The sequence below is a fragment of the Rattus rattus genome, chromosome 3 (assembly GCF_011064425.1).
Source record: "Rattus rattus isolate New Zealand chromosome 3, Rrattus_CSIRO_v1, whole genome shotgun sequence".
Lineage (NCBI taxonomy): Eukaryota > Metazoa > Chordata > Mammalia > Rodentia > Muridae > Rattus > Rattus rattus.
Genome location: NC_046156.1, coordinates 38086510 through 38109165, shown reverse-complemented (window position 1 = coordinate 38109165; position 22656 = coordinate 38086510). Strand labels below are relative to the sequence as shown.

The 22656-nt window shown below is 44.6% G+C and overlaps 1 protein-coding gene across 2 annotated transcripts in view; it reads right to left on the bottom strand.

The window, feature by feature from the left end:
- Window positions 1-3176: 3176 nt before the first annotated feature.
- The window catches only part of Abcd3 (ATP binding cassette subfamily D member 3), a 54559-nt gene continuing 35079 nt past the window's right edge, over window positions 3177-22656 (bottom strand). For both annotated transcript variants that reach the window (XM_032897392.1, XM_032897393.1), the window contains exons 10-23: window positions 21678-21747; window positions 20527-20596; window positions 20344-20441; window positions 20159-20250; window positions 18967-19058; window positions 18813-18885; window positions 17359-17422; window positions 15362-15439; window positions 15201-15266; window positions 15016-15105; window positions 14468-14587; window positions 10948-11052; window positions 7273-7329; window positions 3177-4561 (exon numbers count right to left, since the gene is read on the bottom strand). In XM_032897392.1, coding sequence (XP_032753283.1) covers window positions 4484-4561; window positions 7273-7329; window positions 10948-11052; window positions 14468-14587; window positions 15016-15105; window positions 15201-15266; window positions 15362-15439; window positions 17359-17422; window positions 18813-18885; window positions 18967-19058; window positions 20159-20250; window positions 20344-20441; window positions 20527-20596; window positions 21678-21747 — 1153 coding nt within the window. In that variant the 3' untranslated portion in view covers window positions 3177-4483. The remainder of the gene's footprint in view (window positions 4562-7272; window positions 7330-10947; window positions 11053-14467; window positions 14588-15015; window positions 15106-15200; window positions 15267-15361; window positions 15440-17358; window positions 17423-18812; window positions 18886-18966; window positions 19059-20158; window positions 20251-20343; window positions 20442-20526; window positions 20597-21677; window positions 21748-22656) is intronic.

The following is a 22656-nucleotide window of genomic DNA, read 5'->3' as shown; positions in this document are numbered from 1 at the left end:
GATAACAACCAACAGATGAACATGGAGGATGTATATATGCACAGTGGAGTTTTATTCAGTGATAAAGGATGAAATTATGCTATTCTCAAGAAAACAGAACTGGAGAGTGTCATGTTCAGTAATGTCAGACTCAGAATGACACCGTGTTTCTTATGTGTAATCTAGGCCAGACAGGACGGAAAGGACAGCGGAAAGGGGGGGAGGGAGGGAGACAGGCAGAGGGGATTATTTGAGAGGAAGGGACACCTCTGAGAGAGGAGCTGGGAGGGAGAGGGGGAAGTGGGTAGGGTGAACACAGCATAGCGATGCACATGTATGAAACATAACATGATATATCATGACAAAGCCCATTGTTTTAAATTAATAATGATAGTTACAGCTGATGCTATAACCAACAAATTCCCAAATGCTTAGGGATAAAACTAAGGAGGCAAAAGCCATCTCCACACAGGAAGCCACCAAACATTACTGGGCAGGAAGTAAAGCCCTAAGGAAAAGGACTTCTCGTGCTTCAGGGTCGAGGCACCTGGTTGGGATTGGTTAGTCAGGCTCAAGTGTTTCTACGTGGGTTTGGGGAGAGCGTCTTCATTTCTTCCCTTAGTTTCCTGCAAAAATATAGTTCAGCTGACCATTTTTTTTTTACTTTATTCTATCCTGTTTCAAATTTGTATTATTAAGTACAGACAAATGGAGAATTGTTATACCAGAGTTGGCCATCTTATTAAATATCCTCATAATGCTACTCATAATCTAATTTGTTTGATATTAAAGTTTCATACCAAGAATACATGGAGAACCCTGAAATAGCAACAGGACGTGCTACTGAATCTTGAAAGGGCCTGGAGACTAAACAAACCCTCCCAAAGAAGACTTAGACACAGCCAGTAACACGAAGAGTTCAACCTCACTGCAATCATGGGAATGCAAACTGAAGACAGGGGGACTTCCTGTCTGTGGCTAAAGACACAGAAGTGAGAAAAAACAAACAAAAAAACCACTTACGGTTGAAACAAAAGGGAATTTGAGCAGGGAATTTGGGGAAAAAAACAAACAAACAAAAAAACCAAAAAAAAAAACCCCAAAAAACAAAAAAACCCACCTCTCTCCAAGATACAACAAAAACCACACCTAAGAATATCTGTATGGCTTATTTATGTAGCTCTGAACAGAAAACAACCCAACACCCACTAAGGGCTAGGTAAGAAGCATATTCAGGTATGTAAACATAGCCATAAGAGAAGGAACAGCTGTCACACCATCGGTCAATCTCCACAGTTATTTATTGAGAGAATAAAGTCATGTACAAATGGGTACCATGTATACAAGAAGGTTAGAAAGAAAAAAAAAAACAGGTAAAGTTAGATTATAAGATACATATAGAGGGATAGTAATTAGAAGGAAGATGTAAATGAGGCTTTTAAATAGTGATAAATTTCTATTTCCTGATTTCAAGTGACTATAATTGTGGACAGGAACAAAAAGCAAATCAGTGTTTAAACTTAAGGACATCTCTGTACCTATGCTGTAACAGAGTGTTTCCACGGTTTTAAAAGTGGCAACTCTGGGGGGGTTGGGGGGTGGAGCAGGAAGATAAGTGGTAGGGACTATCCAAAGCTGACAAGCCACAGTATACAATGTAGTCCCAGTACTTGGGAAGCAGACACAGGACAGCCCCAAGTTTGAGGTCCCAGGGCTCTGCAGTGACCAACCATTCTTAAAAAACAATCAACCAATCAAACAAACAAAAAAACTAGTCAGAGTATTTACAAAGAGCATCCTTGAGGGCAGAATAAATTGGTTGTGGTAGTTTTTGGTGATATTCTCTCTCTCTCTCTCTCTCTCTCTCACACACACACACACACACACACACACACACACACACACACACACACAGGGGGGATTTTCTGAACTAATATTCTATGTGGCACACACATGACATGTTCATAGAAGTTAAACATTTCAATCCTTCACAAATGAGAAGTGGGTAATAAGGGTCCAAAACACTGAGGGCTGCTTCTCACAATTAGTTATGTCAAATCCAACAATAGGACTCAGTCACGAGGCACAGCTCAAGGTTTTAAAAACTAAGCTTAAAGGGCTGGGGAGATGGCTCAGTGGTTAAGAGCACTGACTGTTCTTCTAGAGGCCCTGAGTTCAATTCCCAGCAACCACATGGTGGCTCACAATCATCTGTGATGGGATCCGATGACCTCTTCTGGTGTGTCTGAGAACAGCAACAGGGTACTTGTACAGAAAAAAAATAATTTTCTTAAAAAAAAAAAAAAAAAAAAAAAGGAAAAATGTTTTCAAAACCCTAAAGCTTGAAAGGTTTAAAATTATTAATAGCATTTCTACACTCACCTCCTAGTTGTAAAGCAAGTGCCAATCACTGAGAGACCACGCCTCACTCCAGCAACGCCTAGCAACACTGCTTACACACTTTCTCACTGGCTGAAAAGAACTGCAGGACACGGCAACATAAACTTGATCTACAGGCCATCCATAAAGTTCTTCCATTTCCTGCGTGACTTCTTGCTGGGGTTAAACTCGCATTCCCAGTGTAGTTTGGGATATTCATGCAGAGAACGACTGAGCAGTGCTGTTTTGGACCAGTGCTCTCGAGTCGGCCCCGAGAACACCATCACCCATGTTAGAGTACACCGGGATTCTCCTGGAGACGTGCCTCTGACTCAAATGGTGAGGCACGTTGTTAGAGTCAAACAAGAAAATAATCAGGAGGCAGGCAAGAGGTTCGATTCTTCTGCTGGCAGCCTGTGGTAGCCTAGAAGTCTGAAAACCTGTAGTTTCCCTGTGCCTTACAGCCTTCCTCACGACACACTGGCTTTTAGGGTCTCCTGGCTAGCTATTAGCATCTGTGAGGTATAAACATTTGCTGGGGCTCTTCTAGGAAAGAAATGCACATTTAACAGTGTACATTAATCCCATCACTCAGGAGGAAAAGGTAGGTAGAAGTCTGTGAGTTCAAGGCCAGCCTCCTTGACACAGTGAGTCCAGGCCAGTCAGAGCAACATAGTGAGACCCTGTCTGAAAATATAAAACAAGAAATGTTAACGCTCATTTAACGAGGTATTGCAAAAAAGACCGTCGGGTGCTAAAGCTCTTTCTGAATGTCAGCGTTCAGGCGCAAGAGTCAAAAAGGACAAGCAAAGGCTGTGTAGGTTATTCATTTTTTTTTTAATCTGAACAGAAAATAAGTACACACGTTCGCTAAGGAGACATGGTAAGATTGAATGTGATGTATTCACGGAATCAATACATCAGGGTTATCCTGGTAGCCAGTGATTATGAGTTACAAAGAAACAACACCATCGTGATAATGCCCCTTTCCGAGCCCACTCCATCAAACTGATTCACGACGACTTACTGATCGCGTCCACTCTCAGTCCTCCTTTGTGCAAAGTCACTCATGGTTCCAGGGAGCCAGAGCTGACACAGAAGCAGCTGCACAGGAGTCAGAGGCCACTCCTAGGAAATGTCATTCGCCCACGTGCATGACAAAGTCAGCACTTTTAAGAACCCACAGCCACGCACAGCAGCAGTGGCGTTGCGTGCTCAGTGCATTACCTCATGTCGGGCCTCTACAGCCATGTGGTGCTCACCATGACACAGCCACACTCTGACCTTTCCGGTTCCCGTCACAAAATCTAAAACCCTCCCGCTTCACGCAGCAGGGTGTGTCTGAGCTCTCAAGCACTGGTAAGACTGGTACAATGTGGAGCAGGCACAGGCTGTAAGCAGACTGCACACAATGCTGTCCACACGAGAACCTTCAGAACGACTCAGTCCAAAAGACTGAGACGGGTACATTTATTATTTAGCTAAAGAAAACCCAAATGGCTCTCCTGGAGTCAAATGCACCTCAAGGCATGTATGAGGAATGAGAATAAATGTAGCAGCTAGAGAAATCCGCCACTGTTTAATAAAATGCTATCCTGTGATGATGGAATATGTTCCAATAAAACATTGTGATTGGTTTGGTTCCCACTACCATGGGGCACAAAAAAAAAAAAAAAACAAAAAACAAAAAACAAAAAAAAAAACAAAAAGGAAATCAAGACTACTTTGTTAGAATAAACAGCTAATGACCCAGTTTTAAATAGGGTTCTTCATTAAAGAAAAAGACAGAGCTATAAAAGTCAAATTAGCTGACTTCAAATGGATTACATCCCATGAATCAGGTTACACTGATTTAAGCCCAATTTAATTCAGGCAGGTTTTTTAACCACAAGAATAAGGACATTCTTAGTACATAATTAATAATTAAACCAACATATACACAATTAGCAATATCCTATACAATATTAAATGTTTTAACATGTTTCAATTATCCTATATCTAGTCAATTTGTAGCTTTGTTTTTTTAAAAAAAAACAAGCTTAACTTTATTTTACAATGCATATTGTTTACAAATGCATTCTGTTCATTCATTCTCTTGTGAAGTGTGAAGTTCTCCAGATGGTCTCTATGATCCGAACTCAACTGTGTCTTCTGTGATCTTTTTGAATTCATAATTGCCTCTGCCATCCATATGCAGGTAGTACTATGAGAGGAAGGAAAGTCAGAAACTAAGAACAGGTATGGTCCCCATCTAGGAGAACTAAAACAGACTTTTGCATGTTTCTTAGTCAATGCACAGGCATCCCACAAAAGAGGATGCTCCCACAGCTTTGAATTACAGCTCAGAGCTGCTAGGATGACCGGTGCGGTGCCAGAGACTGGGTGGCTCGCCAGTGCAGCACTGAGCGCGTCACTGGTCAGCTAACTCTCTCCGCTTGAAAGACTTTTGTTTAGATTCAGCAGAGAAGAAAAGTTATACATGTGCCTTCTGAAGACAACAAAGCCTTCTGTTTTTACTTAGTGAGCATCTATATATAAAAACATGCTTTCTTCTGTTTATTTTCTGTTTTGCTAGTTCCTAGCTGCTTTGTGTTCCCTTCCCTCACATGATAGCTGCTCTTAGCTAGCACGCACGCACGCACAGTCTAGGGCTGAATCCAGAACAGGGAAGGAGGAGAGGAAGAAAGTGTGGAGGGAAGGAGAGGGGAGGGAAGGAGAGGGGAGGGAAGGAGAGAAGAGGGAAGGAGAGGGGAGGGAAGGAGAGGGGAGGGAAGGAGAGGGGAGGGAAGGAGAGGGGAGGGAAGGAGTGAAGAGGGAAGGAGAGGGGGGGAAGGAGAGGGGAGGAAGGAGAGGGAGGGAAGGAGGAAGAGGGAAGGAGAGGGGGAGGGAAGGAGAGGGGAGGGAAGGAGTGAAGAGGGAAGGAGAGGGGAGGGAAGGAGAGGGGAGGGAAGGAGAGGGGAGGGAAGGAGAGGGGAGGGAAGGAGAGGGGGGAAGGAAAGAGGGAGGAGAGGGGGGAAGGAGAGGGGAGGAGAGGGGGAGGGAAGGAGAGGGGAGGGAAGGAGAGGGGAGGGAAGGAAGGAAAGAGGGGAAGGAGAGGGGAGGGGAAGGAGAGGGAGGGAAGGAGGGGAGGGAAGGAGAGGGGAGGGAAGGAGAGGGGAGGGAAGGAGAGGGGAGGGAAGGAGAGGGAGGGAAGGAGAGGAGGGAAGGAAAGAGGGAAGGAGAGGGGAGGGAAGGAGAGGGAGGGAAGGAGAGGGGAGGGAAGGAGGGGGAGGAAGGAGGGGGAGGGAAGGGGGGAGGGAAGGAGAGGGGAGGGAAGGAGAGGGGAGGGAAGGAAGAGGGGAGGGGAAGGAGGAAGAGGGAAGGAGGGGAGGAAGGAGGGGGGAAGGAGAGGGAGGGAAGGAGAGGGAGGGAAGGAGGAGGGAGGGAGAAGAAAAAAAAGAAGGATAGAAGAAACGTAGGGAGAAAGGAGAAAGAAGAGGAGGAGAGGGGGGGAGGGAAGGAGAGGGGAGGGAAGGGAGGGAGGGGAAGGAGAGGGGAGGGAAGGAGGGGGAGGAAGGAGAGGGGAGGGAAGGGAGAGGGGAGGGGAGGGAAGAGAGGGGAGGGAAGGAGGGGGAGGGAAGGAAAGGAGAGGGAGGGAAGGGGAGGAAGAGGGAAGGAGAGGGAGGGGAAGGAGGAGGGGGAGGGAAGGAGGGGGGGAAGGAGGGGAGGAAGGAGGGGGAGGGAAGGGAGGAAGGAGAGGGGAGGAAGGAGGGGAGGGAAGGAGAGGGGGGGGAGGGGAGGGAAGGAGAGGGGGGGAGGGGAGGGGGGGAGGGGGAGGGGAGGGAAGGAGAGGGAGGAAGGAGAGGGGAGGGGAAGGAGAGGAGGAAGGAGAGGGGAGGGAAGGAGAGGGGAGGGAAGGAGAGGGGAGGGAAGGAGAGGGGAGGGAAGGAGAGGGGAGGGAAGGAGAGGGGAGGGAAGGAGAGGGGAGGGAAGGAGAGGGGAGGGAAGGAGAGGGGAGGGAAGGAGAGGGGAGGGAAGGGGAGGGAAGGAGAGGGGAGGGAAGGAGAGGGGAGGGAAGGAGAGGGGAGGGAAGGAGAGGGGAGGGAAGGAGAGAGGGGAGGAGAGGGGAGGGAAGGAGAGGGGAGGGAAGGAGAGGGGAGGGAAGGAGAGGGGAGGGAAGGAGAGAGGGGGGGAGGAGAGGGGAGGGAAGGAGAGGGGAGGGAAGGAGAGGGGAGGGAAGGAGAGGGGAGGGAAGGAGAGGGGAGGGAAGGAAAGAGGGGAGGAGAGGGGAGGGAAGGAGAGGGGAGGGAAGGAGAGGGGAGGGAAGGAGAGGGGAAGGGAGGGGAGGGAAGGAGAGAATAGCAAAGGTTGAGGAGGGAAAGATGAGAGAATTAGAGAGAAGAAAAGAACTCCGTTCTCAATTACCCACTAACCTTGTGAACACTAACGAGAATACGCAGCACTTCTGTATACTGCAAACTCCATGCAGTATCCAGTAAGTGCCTGAGACTGTCTAACAGATCCTGTTTCATTACACTATAAACATGGCTGGCATTATCCTACTTTCCCTGAAAATGCTCGCAAAATTTTGCCATCTAGTTTTTAAGACTTTCTCCTCTTCTGTCAAACCTGAAGGTAACGGCACAGCTCATTTACCCATAGCCATTACACAGCAGTCACTTATAACACTAGAGACCTAACTGCCCTTAAATAGAGCTCAGGAGAGCTAGAGGTTGCTTATATACATTCTAGTTTTCAAAACTGACAACAATACCCAATAAAGTCCCACTGTATACCGTAAAACTCGAATCACCCTTTCCCTTAGAATGTGTGCCTACACAGTGACATGACCATGAAATCTAAAATCAGTCAGCAAAATTCACCTATTTACAGAAGCTAAACATTCATCATTCCACACAAGGAAAGAATACGAACCTCGTGGTGTTTCCAAAGGGATTTCCTGTGTGAGACAGTGAAGAGGGTGATGCCGACCTAAGCCAAAGAAAGGGTTTACGTTTACATCAGTCATGGCAGGCCACAACACACACACATGTTAAGTTACTAGATACATGCTCAGTGCTACAGATAAAAGTTAATGATAAAATATAGCCCCTACATTTGATTTATTATGAAGTAGTAAGATAAGAACAGCAAAAGGTTAAAATCAGGAAAAATCGCACAGTCTGCAGCCAGTGCTCCCAGAAGTATAATTCCCTGCTGTAGCGTCCCATTTCGGAATGTGTCTGGGGTTCAGATTTGGGAGTTATTACTCCACTACCTCTAGAACGTTCTGAGGCAGAATTCCACATGTGTCTGATTCCATGCATGTCTGCAGGAATGTGTACAAATACCAGCATAACGAGACAAACAGTTTAAAAGATCCTATGTTTGGATTAAGTTTTGCTATCCAATACGTTTGCTCTAAAGCTTCAGTCGATCCAGGATATCCCCCCTCCCCCCGACATTCTGGTAATGACTGAAGACTCTTTTTGGTATGCTGAAACAACAGTGCCATCTAATGGATGGATACACACCAGAAGTGCTGCTAAGCAGTCTTAACCCCTGGGACAGTTCTGCTATTGCCTGGGAGTTAGTTACGAAGTCAATATAGATGGTTGAGAGGAGCACCGCCTTAGAGCGGAGGAGCACTGCCTTAGGGAGGAGGAGCACTGCCTTAGGGGAGGAGGGAGCACCGCTTTTAGGGGAGGAGGGAGCACCGCTTAGGGGAGCGGAGGAGCACCCTTTAGGGAGGAGGAGCACTTAGAGCGAGGAGCACGCCTTAGGAGGAGGAGCACCGCTTTAGGGAGGAGGGAGCACCCGCTTTAGGAGGAGGAGCACCGCTTAGGGAGGAGGAGCACCGCTTAGGAGGAGGAGCACGCCTAGAGCGGAGGAGCACGGGCTTGGGAGGAGGAGCACCAGGGAGAGGAGCACTTTTAGAGCGGAGGAGCACCGCTTAGGGGAGGAGGGAGCACCGGCTTTAGGGAGGAGGAGCACTTTAGGGAGGAGGGGAGTACCCGCTTAGGGAGCGGAGGAGCACCGCCTAGGGAGGAGGAGCACCTAGGAGGAGGGGAGCACCGCCTAGGGGAGGAGGAGCACTGCTTAGGGAGGAGGAGCACCGCTTTAGGGAGGAGAAGCACCGCCTTAGGGCAGATCCTTAACACACACCTCTCATGTTTGAGAGAATCAGCAAACCTTCCCCATGATTTTTTAGTTTCATTTTATTTTTAAAAAGGACTTATTTATTTTTATTTTATGTGTGTGACTGTTTAGCCTGCACATATGTAATACCACACACACGCAGTACCCTTGGAGGCTAGAAGAAGGTGTGAGATCCTTTGGAACTGGAATTAAAGGCAGTTGTGAGGCACCATGTGGATGCTGTGACCTGAACCCAGGTCCTTCTGTAGACCACTGAGTCATCTCTCCAGACCCTGATTTTATTTTCATTTTGATAATAATCTCACAGCATTAGCCTAGATAAATTCCAATAATTTCTATCATGAAATTTTATGACTAAATTATTCTGCTGGCACAAGTAGTATTATTTAAACCGTATCACAAGTTTGGCTGCCAACGTGCAAATTAGTTAGGACCTGCATAAGAAGATATGTATACTATTAGCTTTGTTACACATGCATCTCAACTGCATCAAAAGCCTATTGAGACTTTTTTTTTTTAATTTCCGATCTTGTAATTGGATTAGACCTTAATTAGGGTAGGCATAGTGTGTATCAGAATTACTGAGGCCAAAATACAAAAGTAAAATTTAAATGGTAAGATCTGAACACCAGAAGCTACCTTTCCAAAATTAAATCTTATGATCATGGCTTAGATTCTGCAGTCACACCACTTTTCTCTTTAATATCAAACATTCTACATTGAGCTTAAGTGTTGCTTTAATTCATCTGTAAATTTATAGTTATAGTTAGAAAAAGCTCTACGGCTTGCAAGATGCCGTAGTGGGTAAAGACACTTGCCACCAAGGCTAACAATCAATTTGTGGACTGCCACGGTGGAAGAGAACGGACTCCTACAGTTGTCCTCTGACCTACGTGAGCACCAGCACACACGCACAGACCAAAGCAACAGCTTTAGAAGGTTCTAAACATTCTAAAGCAGTCCCCCGTTGTCTGCTTCTTAATAACCAGTATGATTTAAATTATCATTAAGACCTCAAGTAACTTTTCTCCCCTCAAATGAGATGTATTTTACAGGCCTACACATCTCAAAATCAAAAGAGGCAACAACACAGAATGGTCCTGGAAAAGCCTCCAAGTGAAATACAGTCTATATGGTCTTACGGGTGAAAACACCACAAACATCTCTAATGCCTATAAAACTGAAAACCACATATGAGTTACTCAAAAGAATTAGAGAAGAGAAATAAGCCATTAAAGAAATGCAATTCATAGTTCAATTCAGTCTTCCAGTAGAGAAGACTGAGACCCTCCTGAAGCACCCACTTCACCCTTTCACACGCACTTGACCCATGTGACAGTCTGTCACTACACTGTTCTACTCCGCAAAGTTAGAGACTCCACAGTTCTAACATCTTCCAGGTATTGTCAATGCTGCTGACCCTTGGCCATCCTCCAAATGGCAGGAACTGTGTGTGTGTGGTGTGTGTGTGTGTGTACACATGTACAACATGACTTTTTTTATGGTAAACTCCCCAAATATAAATAAATTGTTAAAATACTCCTGTAACTCATTTATTTACACAGAATAATTGAATGTACTACTACTTTTCAAATTTAACAAGAGTGCACCAGGCCTAGTGAACAAGTGTTTAAATAATGGTAGCCCAGCCCACCTCCTACTTGCCAACTAAAAGATACTTATTTAGATAATACTATCCAAATAATAAACCGGACAAATTAAGAAATAATAAATGAAGGGGTGGAGAGATGACTCAGTGGGTAGAGCCCTTGCTGTCGCAGCATGAGTACTGGATTTTGGCTGGTGGGCATTGTGGACTGCCTGCAAACCTCGTGTTCAGAATGCAGAGACAGGGCAAGAACTCGCAGAGTCAGCAAACTCCAGTGCAGCAAGAAAGCTGCCTCGTCAACCACATAGAGATAAGATACAGAGTCAAGCTGTGTCTTCTACACGCACCATATGATGCACACCACCGTTCACACAAGCACATACAAGCACAACAGGCTCATATGCCACAAACACATGCCCACATAAAATAAAAATTAAAAAAAAAATTAAATTACCATATGGTTACTCTTGATTTTTCTTAATTTAAAACGTGATATATAGATAAAGTTAATGAAACGAAAGAAGAACAGAGGCTTCTTGATTTTTGGTGTTTTTTGGCTAACGGAGTGTAAGTAATGATGGAAAAGAACAGATTTAAACACTGTACCACAACTAAGAGATTGCTAAAGCTAAAGAGAGTTGGATTTAGAATGCATGGATAACTCCTGTACTGTGTTCATGTCTGAGTTGTATTTAGAATACACTGACAAGTCCTTGTGTTCTGTTACAGACATTAGTCACCAGGTTAAAGACAAGGCAAGGCATTACCTTCCGTAGCCATCCTGCTGCCCTCGGCTCCAAGCCTGCAGAGGACATGGCCCACAGACGCTCCGGGACACTCACCTTCCGACAGTGGCTGTAAATGTAGTCTTCCACATCCACACTAACTGCACTCGTGCACTCATCCAGAATGGCAAACTGGGGCTTATGATAAAACAATCTTGCCATCTAAAGCACAGAAGGAAACAGTCTGTGTGAACAGAGGCCGGCCTAAGATAAACTAGCAAAAAGATAAGCGCACTTCAGTAAGTACAGTTTTGGAGTCTTACAGAGCTAAAATATGAAAGCTATTCCTAACTAAAAAGTGTCACCCCAGAGATAGAAATAATATAAATAAAATGAATCATTTTTACTGTCATCTTAAACAAAAGGAGAAATATAATGTGTGAGAAATATGTATTGCTAAGAAAAACCAAAAACTGGTGTGAGCTGGAACTGAGTCTTACGATGAACTCAACAGACAAACAAGCTTGTTTCAGCCCAAACTTAGAAGTCAGACTGCAGATGGCTCAGACGCACAGACCCCCGACTGTTGCTTAAGTAAAGGCATCTGTCGGTGTCCCACCAATCCGACAGTGCACCTGCCGGCCTGTCTTGCTGGTCTGAAGTGTGCTGTTTCTGAAAGCTGCGGATCTTAGAAATGAACTCGGGAGTGAGTGCTTACACTTGTCTCATTAGCAGGGTGTGGAAATTTTTCCTCACTTATATTCCAAATGTATTGTATTTCCTGGAAATGTTCCGTCATTGTCCACAAAGGAGATCTTCATGTTGCAAACCATCAGACACCTTCCTAACCTAATCTATCTTCTGAGCACCATTCTCCTCAAGGCACTCCTCCCTGAGTAACAAGTAACGGTGCCCACTGGAGGCCCTGCCCTGCTGCTTCCTCCTTCCTCTCTGGTACTTTCCCACCTGGCACTCAGTGTGCACACTTGGGGGCCTCAGAACCAAATCTCAGATCCTCTTCTCTCTCTCTCTCTCTCTCTCTCTCTCTCTCTCTCTCTCTCTCTCTCATCCCCCCCTTTTCAGTCTCGTGGAGTCTAGAGTGCACACACTTTTGTCTCCGCCCTCATTCTCTGCCTGTATGACCTGCATGACACAGCACTGCCCTCTCTGCTGTTCACTATTCTCCATGTAGCCAGAGCACCTACTACACATGTAACGCAAAGAACCCCACCTGACTTAAAGTTTCTCCACAGCGTCTCCCTCCTCATCTCCATGGTCCATCCCCTCCTCCTGCCATGCTCTGATCTCAGCACCCAGCCAGCTCTGCCTCTTCCTCATCAAGCACTAGGAGTAAGATGCCCAGGCCTTAGAGGCTGTCTGTCCTGTCACTCTTTCCTTTCTCTTTTTCCCTTCTCTTCTCACTGTTGTGTTGTTTCTGTCTGTTTGATAGAGGCTTTCACTCTGATTAGCCCAGGCTGGCTCAAACCCATGGCAATCCTCCTGCCTCTAACTCCAGAATGCTTGAACCACGCCTGTGCTATCACAACAGCTTATTCTTTCTCAAGTCCCAGTATCTGGCTCTGGTCTAGACATCTTCCAAGCGTCTGCGTAAGTCACTCTCTCAGTCCACGTGGGCCTTTATGGGACTGCTGCATATGGCAAACCTGACCTCATCTTTCTCTGTGTGGCTGCCTAAGATGTAAAGTTCACTGAAGCAGAAACCATGGTTAAACTACTACAATATACTGGACACTTCACACAGCTGTTCCATTCGCGTATAGATAGCAAGTAGGTAACTAGAACAAATGGCTTTTCTGAGGGTCACACCTATGTGCGTGAACTGAAGAAGAGGAAGCATCAGACATTACCACAGACAGTGCATTGACGGTATTTCCCGTGCCTCTCTGCTCCATGAACCTATTCTTACTGTGTGTGTGTGTGTGTGTGTGTGTGTGTGTGTGTGTGTGTCCATCTCTCCCCATGCTGTCAGTTACTTGACTCCACAAAACAAGCAAGCTGTAAAGCAAGTATTTAAACCAATATTCTGTCTGAACTGCTGTTGATAAGCAACCTTTCACCAATTCTAACAGCAACTGTCTGCTGGGCGAGCCCCAAACTACTGAAGTATAGCTTCCTTGGTGACTGGGATATTCACATTAGTTATTTCATAGGACTGTCTTAAAAGATATAATGTGTTAGCCTTTGTAGTCCTCTTGGCATATTGACTATCATCTACTAAGCCCTCAAACATTAACTGACCTGAACCACAGCTCTTATTCAAATATAAAACGAGTTCTGCTGAGCAGTAAAGACGTAAGGCAGAAACTGAATGGGTGGGGGGAGGCTGGGAAGATGGCTCGGTGGGTAAAGTGCCTGTTGTGCAGGCACAAAGACCTGAGTCCAAATCCCCAACACCCACACAAAAACACAATCGGGCACGGTGGCATCAACTCTAATCCAGTGCTGGAAGGCAGAAAAGAAGGATCTTGTGGGCGTGCTGGACAGCCAGCCTAGCCAACTGATAATCTCCAGATTCAATGACAGACCCTGTCTCAAGAAGTAAATCCACAAGACATCAAATGTAGACCTCTGTAGTCACCAACGGCCGAGATGCCATGTGGGTAGTAGGTGTCAAACCTAGGAACTCTGGAAGAGCAAACAGTGCTCTTTAATACTGCGCCATCCCTAGCCTACTTTCTTGACTACTAATTGATGGAGGAAGGCCCAGCTCCCCGGGCAGTGCCATCTCCGAGCAAGCAGACCTGTGCTGAATAAGAATGGTAAGTGAACGTGAGCCTGGAGGCAAGGCAGTCCTCAGCATTCCTTCATGGTTTCCACTTCAAGTCTTCCTTCCTTGAGTTCCTGCCCTAACTTCACCAGGTGATGAACTGTAACACAAAAGCTAAAAGAGACTTTCTCCTTCAAATTGGCTTTGGCCATAGTGTGTATCACTGAGACTGGTCTTGCTACAGTGGACCCCACCATGTTGTTGTTTGGAAGGACAGTGGAAGCATTTAGAACTTGGAGCTGGGCTGTTCTGTGGGAGCTTAGAGAACAACAAATAAGGAGAGGATGGAATAGGGGAGAGAAAAATGCTATCTATTTTCAAGATAACTTTGTTATTATAAAATTTAAAGTGTTTCCAATTCTTCTTTGTACTAGGAAAGTTTTAAAAAGTTCTAAGTAACTTTGGGAGTAGGTTAGTGACAGAAGAAACAAAGTTACAAGTAACTGCCAGTGTAGGGAGGAACAAGGACAAAGAGAAGGATGAAGAAATGGTGTTTCTAGTGCTTTCCGCTGTTCAGGGACAGCAGCCTGCAGGAGCTAACAGGCAGTCTTTAGGGGAAAGACTTACCAGGCTCCTCACAGACCCACTGTCTAGAAAGCAGCCTAACTTTACACCTAATACTCTATAGTTTTCCCTCTCACAGGACAGCAGCATTCCTAACTAACACAGTTTTCAGAATATCACATTTGTGTGAAGTGAAACATGTTCTAGCACTTTTATTATAATTTAAAATAACACACACTACAATATTTGCTGAGTACAAGACAAAGCCCTGTCTGAATTAGTCGAATTCTGGACTCTGATAGCGACTTTAGTGAACATTTGGTCCCAGTTTCAGAGGGCACTGACCGCCATTCTTTGTTTTTCTCCTCCGCTGAGTACATCCATCCAGTCCTGAACACTGTCCCAGCCTCCTTCCCGCTCAAGGATATGGCCCAACTGCACATTGTCCAAGTACTCCTTCAGCACCTTTATGCAAAGACGGAAAGGTTTATTAGAAGCTAATGTCCTGCCCCATCTCACCTTACTTTTTTAGACAGCTCAGTAACTCCATAGCCAACCACTCGGACAGCTCGGTGCTCCTCAGGAGAGAAATGGGACAATGCTGACCTGAACTGTCAAGCCCTAGCCATAGTACCCTTGACAAATGTCTATTTGCTTAATGACAATACAATATCATATAACCAAAGGACGGGGCAATGAGAGAATACAATCCTGTGACGATGGTTAAAACATGCCACGGGTAATCCTTAAGCAAAGCAGCTATCTTTTACCACCTCTTGGAGAGTTCTAACAATGGTTTGGAAGACTTTCTGGATGAGCCACACTATGTGATGTTTCAAATGACAAAGAAAGCAGGGCATGCTCAGTGCGTGTAGGATATAAACACCCCTTACTTGGTCAGATATCCCCTTCTTCTTCTGGTCCTCCTTTCCATCTGGATATATTACTTGGTCTCTCAGTGTTCCCAGGGTCATATAGGGTCGCTAGCAGTGACACAGAAAGAGTCATTAAGTGTATGTTTTAAAACATTAAGTAAAAAGATCTTAAAGGTTACAAAACAGTTCAAACAAAGTCTTACCTGAGGAACATAAAATAACTTTCCTCTCTCAGGTTTAGTAAGACGTCCTCCAAAGAGAGGCCATAACTATAAAAGCAAAGGGAGAACATAAGTGACTGAAATTCCTAACCTGACAGACTTACACATAAGACAGCAAGCTTTGGAAGCCGGCTTGTACATACTTCACCAAGAACACGGAAAAGGGAGCTCTTTCCACAGCCATTTGGACCACAAATGAGAACGTTGGCCCCAGATCGAACCTGAAAGACAATTATTCTTTGAATTAACTAAATTAAATGAATAGTATGTGAGGTATTTCCTTAGAGTCAAAGCTATCTTTGCTAAGTCTTAGCTTCTAATTTTACTTGTAAAGGTGGTGTTGGGCACAACTATGGAGTGTATGATGAGAGACCTTTACTTCTGCTAACTTTTAATTTTACTGTTTCCTTTTTTTCACTTAAAGACCATTACCTAGACTGTTTAATATAGTCTTAATCAGATGCAAAACTTGAAAGCTTAAAACACCTGAGGATTCTTGAAAATAATAATTGTATGTATTCATGTTTATTAACATATTATTACCTGCACTGTAGAACAGATTCTTTTACTCAGAGGTCTGTATTTACTTAACAATATGTCACAAGTATTCTTCAGTTCACTGTGTTTGGGTCCTCCTGCCCATTCTGTTATGCCTGTAGTACATACTCTGTGTGTGCCACACACTATACTACATGAATAGTATGAATACACTGTAACATATCCAAACGTTCCCAGTGATATGTGCATCATCTTTTATTCTGATCTTTTAATAACACTGTGTATAACTTCTGTGTCAGCAACACTATGTACAATAACAAAGTAAAGTAAATTGTATAGTACAGACTAAGCACCGTGGACAGAACTCCATGGCTGGATAAGGAAACAGGAAGGGCACAGAGGCCTGGGAGGTCAAAGTACTCGTCACTGCAAGTGACAATTGGGACAACTTCCAAAGACGTGTTAGGAGGATGTCTCATCATGAGGAGGCCATTCCTGCCCACCAGCAGTGAGCAAGCAAGCAAGCAAGAATGGGCCTTGCCTCACAGACAGACAGACAGACAGGCTCTGCTGCAGAGGACAGCAGGGAAAGCAGCAGCAGTTACTGGGCTGAGATGTGTGAGGTAGGGAGAGGAGGTGGTGTCAGCAAAGCCTAAAAGGTGGCCCAAGCCAAAGCTCACCAAGCCAACGAGGCTGCTTGCATGAGAATCATCAAAGCAGGCAAAGGCGGACTCCGCCCAAGCAGGTGAAGGGAGTGCGGTGAGTGCCCAGGATAAACACTACAACCTACAGAGGAGTGACTACGCCTGCACTGACAGCCTGTGAGGATGAAGGATGCATCTCAGCCTGCAGAGAGCCCATCAGTTTAGCTATGACAGAGCGTAGCAGACAGGCAGGCAGGCAGGAAACTTGCTTTCTGATGGCCAAGTCTGTCTTCTGATGACTTTCCAAAAGAAAGAAATCCTGATTTTCAGAAGTGTGCCGGTGGGCACAAATAACCTAACAGTAGTCCTCAAAATTCAAGATACAAATCCCACGGAACACAGTCAAGGTTGCCTCTTCATGCTCCCATGACCTATCATGTCACCAGTCAGTCAGGAAAACACACTGTTTATTTGGCTGATACCCTACTTGGGATGGCTACACTAGGTGCAACTGTGCTGTGACTTGTTCAGGGCTAGTGATATGGGTCAGTGGCAGACGCTCCCTGCCAAGCCTGATGACCTGAGTTTAACCCCTGGAGCCACAGTAGAAGAGAACAACTCACTCAACTTGTGTTCTGACTGACACACTCAGTGTGACACGTGCTTCACCCCCAAACAACACACAATACATAAGTAAAATGCAAAGAGAAAGAGGATGGGAGAGAATGGCCAACACGAGGGTGCTAGGAACAAAAGCCGGTTCCTTTGTGACGTCTCCTAGCTCCTGAGCATATCGCCAACAAAATCAACTTGACGTGCTAGTAATCACTGAGATTTTAAGGCCAGTCCATTTTAAGAAAATGAGATTTCTAGATGTCAAAGAGAGTCTCAAATGTGATTATATGGATTTATAGAGATAATTCAAAGTTAATTGAAATATTCAATTTTCAATTCATATTTTGAAGATGATTTAAAGTCATCAACATTTTAAAACTTACTTCAAAACTAAGGTCTTGGATCAAGATATCTCCATTTGGTGTTGCTAAAGGAACATGATCAAACCTAGAAAGGACATTAATAGAAAAGAGGAAATTAAAACATGTAAGGAACTTAAATAATTAATACACCAAATAGAAATAACCCAACAGAGCAAAAGTCCATTCAGGCACTTGCTAAAAGCATACATTCAGGCACAAAATGCAATTGAAAAGGCTCTTCAGATCTCTAACCAGCACAGAAATGCAGATGAAAACTGCAGTGAGCGTCAGTCCTCCCTGGCTTCTAAAGACAAAGGCGAGTGCAGGCGAGATGCAGAGGCAGGAAGAGGAGCCCTGAACCCCCTCAGCGCTGACAGGAAAGCAATGTGGAGGCTCCTCGCTTAGCCTCACTGCCCTAACGCTTCAGACTGCACTCCTAATTGCAGGTGGCTGTCCATAGGAAATAAGCAGGTGCCGCACACTGGTATCTGCACCCCCACACTCACTGCAGGTTTTATTCAGCAAACCGACTGGGGAAACTCCCCTAATGTCTCTCAACTGATAAAAGGATAAAGAATATATCGTATGTGTAAGCACATGCTCTCACAAGGGAGTATTATTCAGCCTTGAAAACAGAAAAACCCTGAGTCTGGAGTGCTGAGGAGATGGCTCTGTGGGTAGGAGCCCCTGCTGCTCTTGCAGAGCCCAAATTTGGTTCCCAGCAACCATCAGGTTCAGAACTGTGTAACTCCAGCTGCAGGAGATCCGATGCCCTCTTCTGCCTCCACACACACCTGCACGCACATGCTGCACACACACCTGCACACACATGCTGCACACACATGGTGCACACACATGGTGCACGCACATGGTGCACACACATAGAAGCAGGAACACACACGAGCACGTGAGTAAAAATCTGTTTTAAACTCTTTACACCACAAACATGTTTTTAAAAGAACTGAAGTGTTTCTCTTTTTGATGACAGAGCACTCTGGTAAGAACTGAGAGAGAGAAGCGTAGCTTATGTAACTCATATGGAGAAGGAGTTGCTGGGGGAGGGACAGGGAAATGAAGGCGGTGCCACTCAGGTTCATGAGGGGAGATGGGTGAGTTCGAGGTCTAAGCAGCAGCACAGGAACAATGGTTAAAAATACACTCTACACACAGGAAACCACACACACACGCACACACTCACACACTCACACTCACACTCAGGTATGGAAATAAAAGACAATAATTAGCTGAAACAGGGACATTATTTTACAATACGTAGGTGATATCAAACATCAAATTATACATACGTAAATGTGTATAGGTATATACTCAAACCTTTTAAATCGATGACATACCAAGGCTATTTAAAGTTTTTGAAGGTCAACTGTAAGTCGCACATGCAACTACAAGCTGCAGAGAAGCTGCCATGAAGCATAACCAATGTGCGGGGTGCAGCAGAGCCTTTGGCTAGTACGTACTTTATAATGTTGTCTGCATTGATGATTTCTCCAGCACCAGGTATCAAGGGACTAGCTTGTGCTCCTTCAATACCTGAACGGAAATAATTATTAAGATATTATACATTAGGACAGATCTAAAATCATGACTGCAAACCATGATTGTCATATTTACCCTTATCCTGTTGTGACACCATTGTACGTTCATATTTGCCATGATTTAAATCCTTTAGTACTTGCATTAATTCCGTAATCCGAGCCGTAAAACTAAAATTTAACAGAAACCATAATCAAAAGTCTAGGCTATTACATCTTGTATATAAACTGAAATGTCTAAAATTGTAGCTTAGCTTAAGAGACCTAACCTAAAGGACGTCTCCTCAGCATAAAGTATTACTAACACAGTCCTACTTTGCTTCAGCAAAAGAGAGGGGACAGGGAAATGAGGAGGGGGTTTCACAGGATCCTCATCTCAACAGCACCCATCCGGAGGCAAGACACGTGTTTCCCTTGGTCACTAGCACGTGTTCTTGTTAGTACACACTGCAGCCACAGAGTGACCTACAGTCACATATAAGACTGGCCGTTCCCTCAGAGAGAAGAGGCACTGATGCATACTACTTCTCGACAAAGGGGAAACTGAGGCCATCTCTGCTCTCACTGGACAACAGAAACCAGACCAGGGACCAGGAGTTGGGGAGTTAAGAAGGACGTGAAGGTCAAAGGGAAGGTTTCTCATCAGAGAAGCAAATGGGGGTCAATGTTCGCCAGCTTGGTGTAGGAAGCAGACTCCCCAGAGGAGGCCGTGGGCGGTGCTCGGTGCATGTGTATGTATACTCCGTGTTGACAGTTTCACAGATGCACACTTGTCCCTTAGTCGTGAATTTTGTACACATCAAGTATGATTTTTTTAATACACCAATCACTCCTTAATAAAATGCTTGTGGAGGGGGGGAGTAGGAGAAAAAGGAAAAAAAGAACCCAATTGCTAGTATAAATCCTTAGGGGGTAAAAATCTATAGTGGACAGCAAAAATATTCTATGTAAAACTTCTACTCACTAACTAAATTTCTATAAAAGAAGAAGGCTGCCAAGTATCCTCATTCCCCAACTTATCCAGGGCCAGTGTCCGTGAAGGACGGCAAACGACCAGGGCACCAATCCAGTTAAGACTCACACAGCTGCCTCCAGAAAGCAGGGGAAGCTCACTGAGAGAAGTCGTCCCTCATTCTCTATCAAAACCAGCTTCCTAGAGTAGGAGGAGTCAGTACCTCCCACAGTTTTAATCTCAACTGAGTACCAGCAATATAAGAACAACACACGTTTAAAAACCGTTCTATGCAGTTGCGTATTAGTGCATATCTTACCCAGCCAATCTAGTCATTTCACGCCCAGCCAAAACTATCCGCCCCAAAGCTTGAGACATTCTCAAAAGCATTCTTCCACTTTGGTAGTAATCCTTAAAGACAAATGAGTATTAGATTGTGCTTACATTTCTGAATCAGAGCACAGCCTTAACTCTGAGTTGTCTTCATCAGTGTAAGCACCTTACCTCCAGCAGCTCTGAGTGGGTGCTGTGAAGGTGTCGCGGATGCGCCAGGTCTAGGAACGGGCGACTGACGACCAGGTACCCAACTACAGTGGCAATATCTGCAACAGCGGTGAAGACGTTACCCACTGTTATTTCACTTTTCCCACAGATCACGCTACGCCATCTCTTTGAAAACATACTTACATTTGGCAATGATGCTATCGATAAAACCCATAGAAAACCGGAAAAAAATGAAATTATGTAGGTGTTCCACCTGACAGGAAACAAACAAAGCACGTTTTTTTTTTCTTGACAAATAAAAAACTGATTTTCCCTAAGGATAAAGCATAATTAACTCACAAACAGTCACTGAAAAGCTATGGCTCCTGACTCTCTTACACAGCACACGATGAGCACAATGCTGAACAGTGCGCAGATGCCAAACACCTCATCAAACCGTGTTTACCTAACGACAACGTTTCCGTGCTGTTTCCAATACTGCCAGACACCTATATACACGAGCTCATCATCACCAAAGCAAACGGAGGATGAGAAGCCATTTCACATACACTGGTCAGAACTGAGTGTACGGTGAGGAGTCACAGGCTGGGAAAGGTGCTCTGAAAGCTGCCGCGTGACTAGGGGCTCTAGACGCACTCTAAAACCTCTAGTCAGGCTAGATGGCAAAAATATCACTTCTGAAATAGCCTAAGACAACTTTTTAGTATTCTTAAAATATATATTCAATATCACAAATTTCCACTAAAATATTAGCTCCCTGGAGGCAAGATTTCACTCAGCACTCACCACCTAATTCTCGCTAGCAGTTAAGCAGCCTACCTGTCACTGAATGCCTTCTGAATGAGTATAACTATCTGAATTCAAAATAGCATCAAATAAAGAAAAACAGCTTTCAGAAAATATTTATATTCCAAATCAAAGGTCAACACACTATGACCAACAAAATCTAGCCTGCCACTTATGTTGCAATCAAGTTGTTTACACAGCCACTGTTGTGTGTATTGTATGTCCAACAGAGACTACCTGGTCAGGAAACCTAGCCCATCCTTCACAGGAAAGCTTGCTAACCGTACTCTGCAAAAAGCCCCACTGATCTACAAGAACCACTAGATTAATTATCCGTAAGAGTCCTACAGTAAACACTGCAAAATGAGCAGGATTATTAGTAAATTGCTTTATAAATGGACAATTTAATGTTGATGCAATAGTTTTTAAACTCATTTTTAGTTTAAAACACAGTATAAAGACTTGCTATTTAAAACATATCTGTGACATTTATCTATACATATGTAAAGGCATAGAAAAACCACATAACCGTCAAATGTTCATCTTACCAGTTTTCGGAAGACGGAGTGGATTGTCTGCTTTTCTCGTTTATTCCCATTGTAAAAGGCAATTTCTTCACTATTAAAGAAAATAATGTAGCAATCAATTTCAAGTTATCTCACCCTAACAGGTAACTGAAATGCAGTGCTCAATGAGTCAGCTTCTCTATGTGAGTGGGCATCTTGGGCCACTGTGATGGCTCGGAGTAAAATACAAGCCTGCCAACCTGAGTTCACTCGCCCAAGCCTGCAGTACAGTGGAAGGAAAGAACTAATTCCACAAATCTGTCCTCTGACCACCAAAAGCACTCAGTAGCAGACCCGCTCCTCAATATTAAAAAACAAACAAAGGTAATGATAAATGGGCACTTGTCACTAAGAGAATATCTGGCACAGGCCAAGCCAGTACCTAGCTAAGAGCACACAACTGACTGGATCAAACTGGACTACAACCTACCTGGACATAACCTGGCTATTACAGATTCAGTGAGCGAATGCTCTCAAACTGTAAATAAGGCAGAAGAGGAAGATGCCTTATTATAGAGAAAGATTAGGCTGACAGACATTACAGACTGTGAGTTAAACTACAGACCTGAACCAGATAAAGAGAGAAAACAACAGAAAACTACAAGTAGTGACTTTGCCACACAGCCTTTGACAGTGCTGCAGGGCGGCCACCAGGAGGTCCAAATGCACCAACGCTGTTCTCACTCTTGCACCACAGTATTCCCCGTACAATTTCCCCGGGGAGCATGACAGAGATCACCAGTGGGAAAAGCAGAACCATACAGATGAATGAAGAAAGCACAAATATAACTTAGGTAAATTCCTTAAATTCACACAACAAACATAGTTCAGAAGCTAAAGTTAATGCTCCTGTTTAACTAAAGTTTATAGTCTTTCTGTCTTGTAAGTATGACGAAAACTGCCCAAGTACTTATAGTAACAGATGGTTGTGAGCCACCATGTGGTTTCTAGGAATTGGATC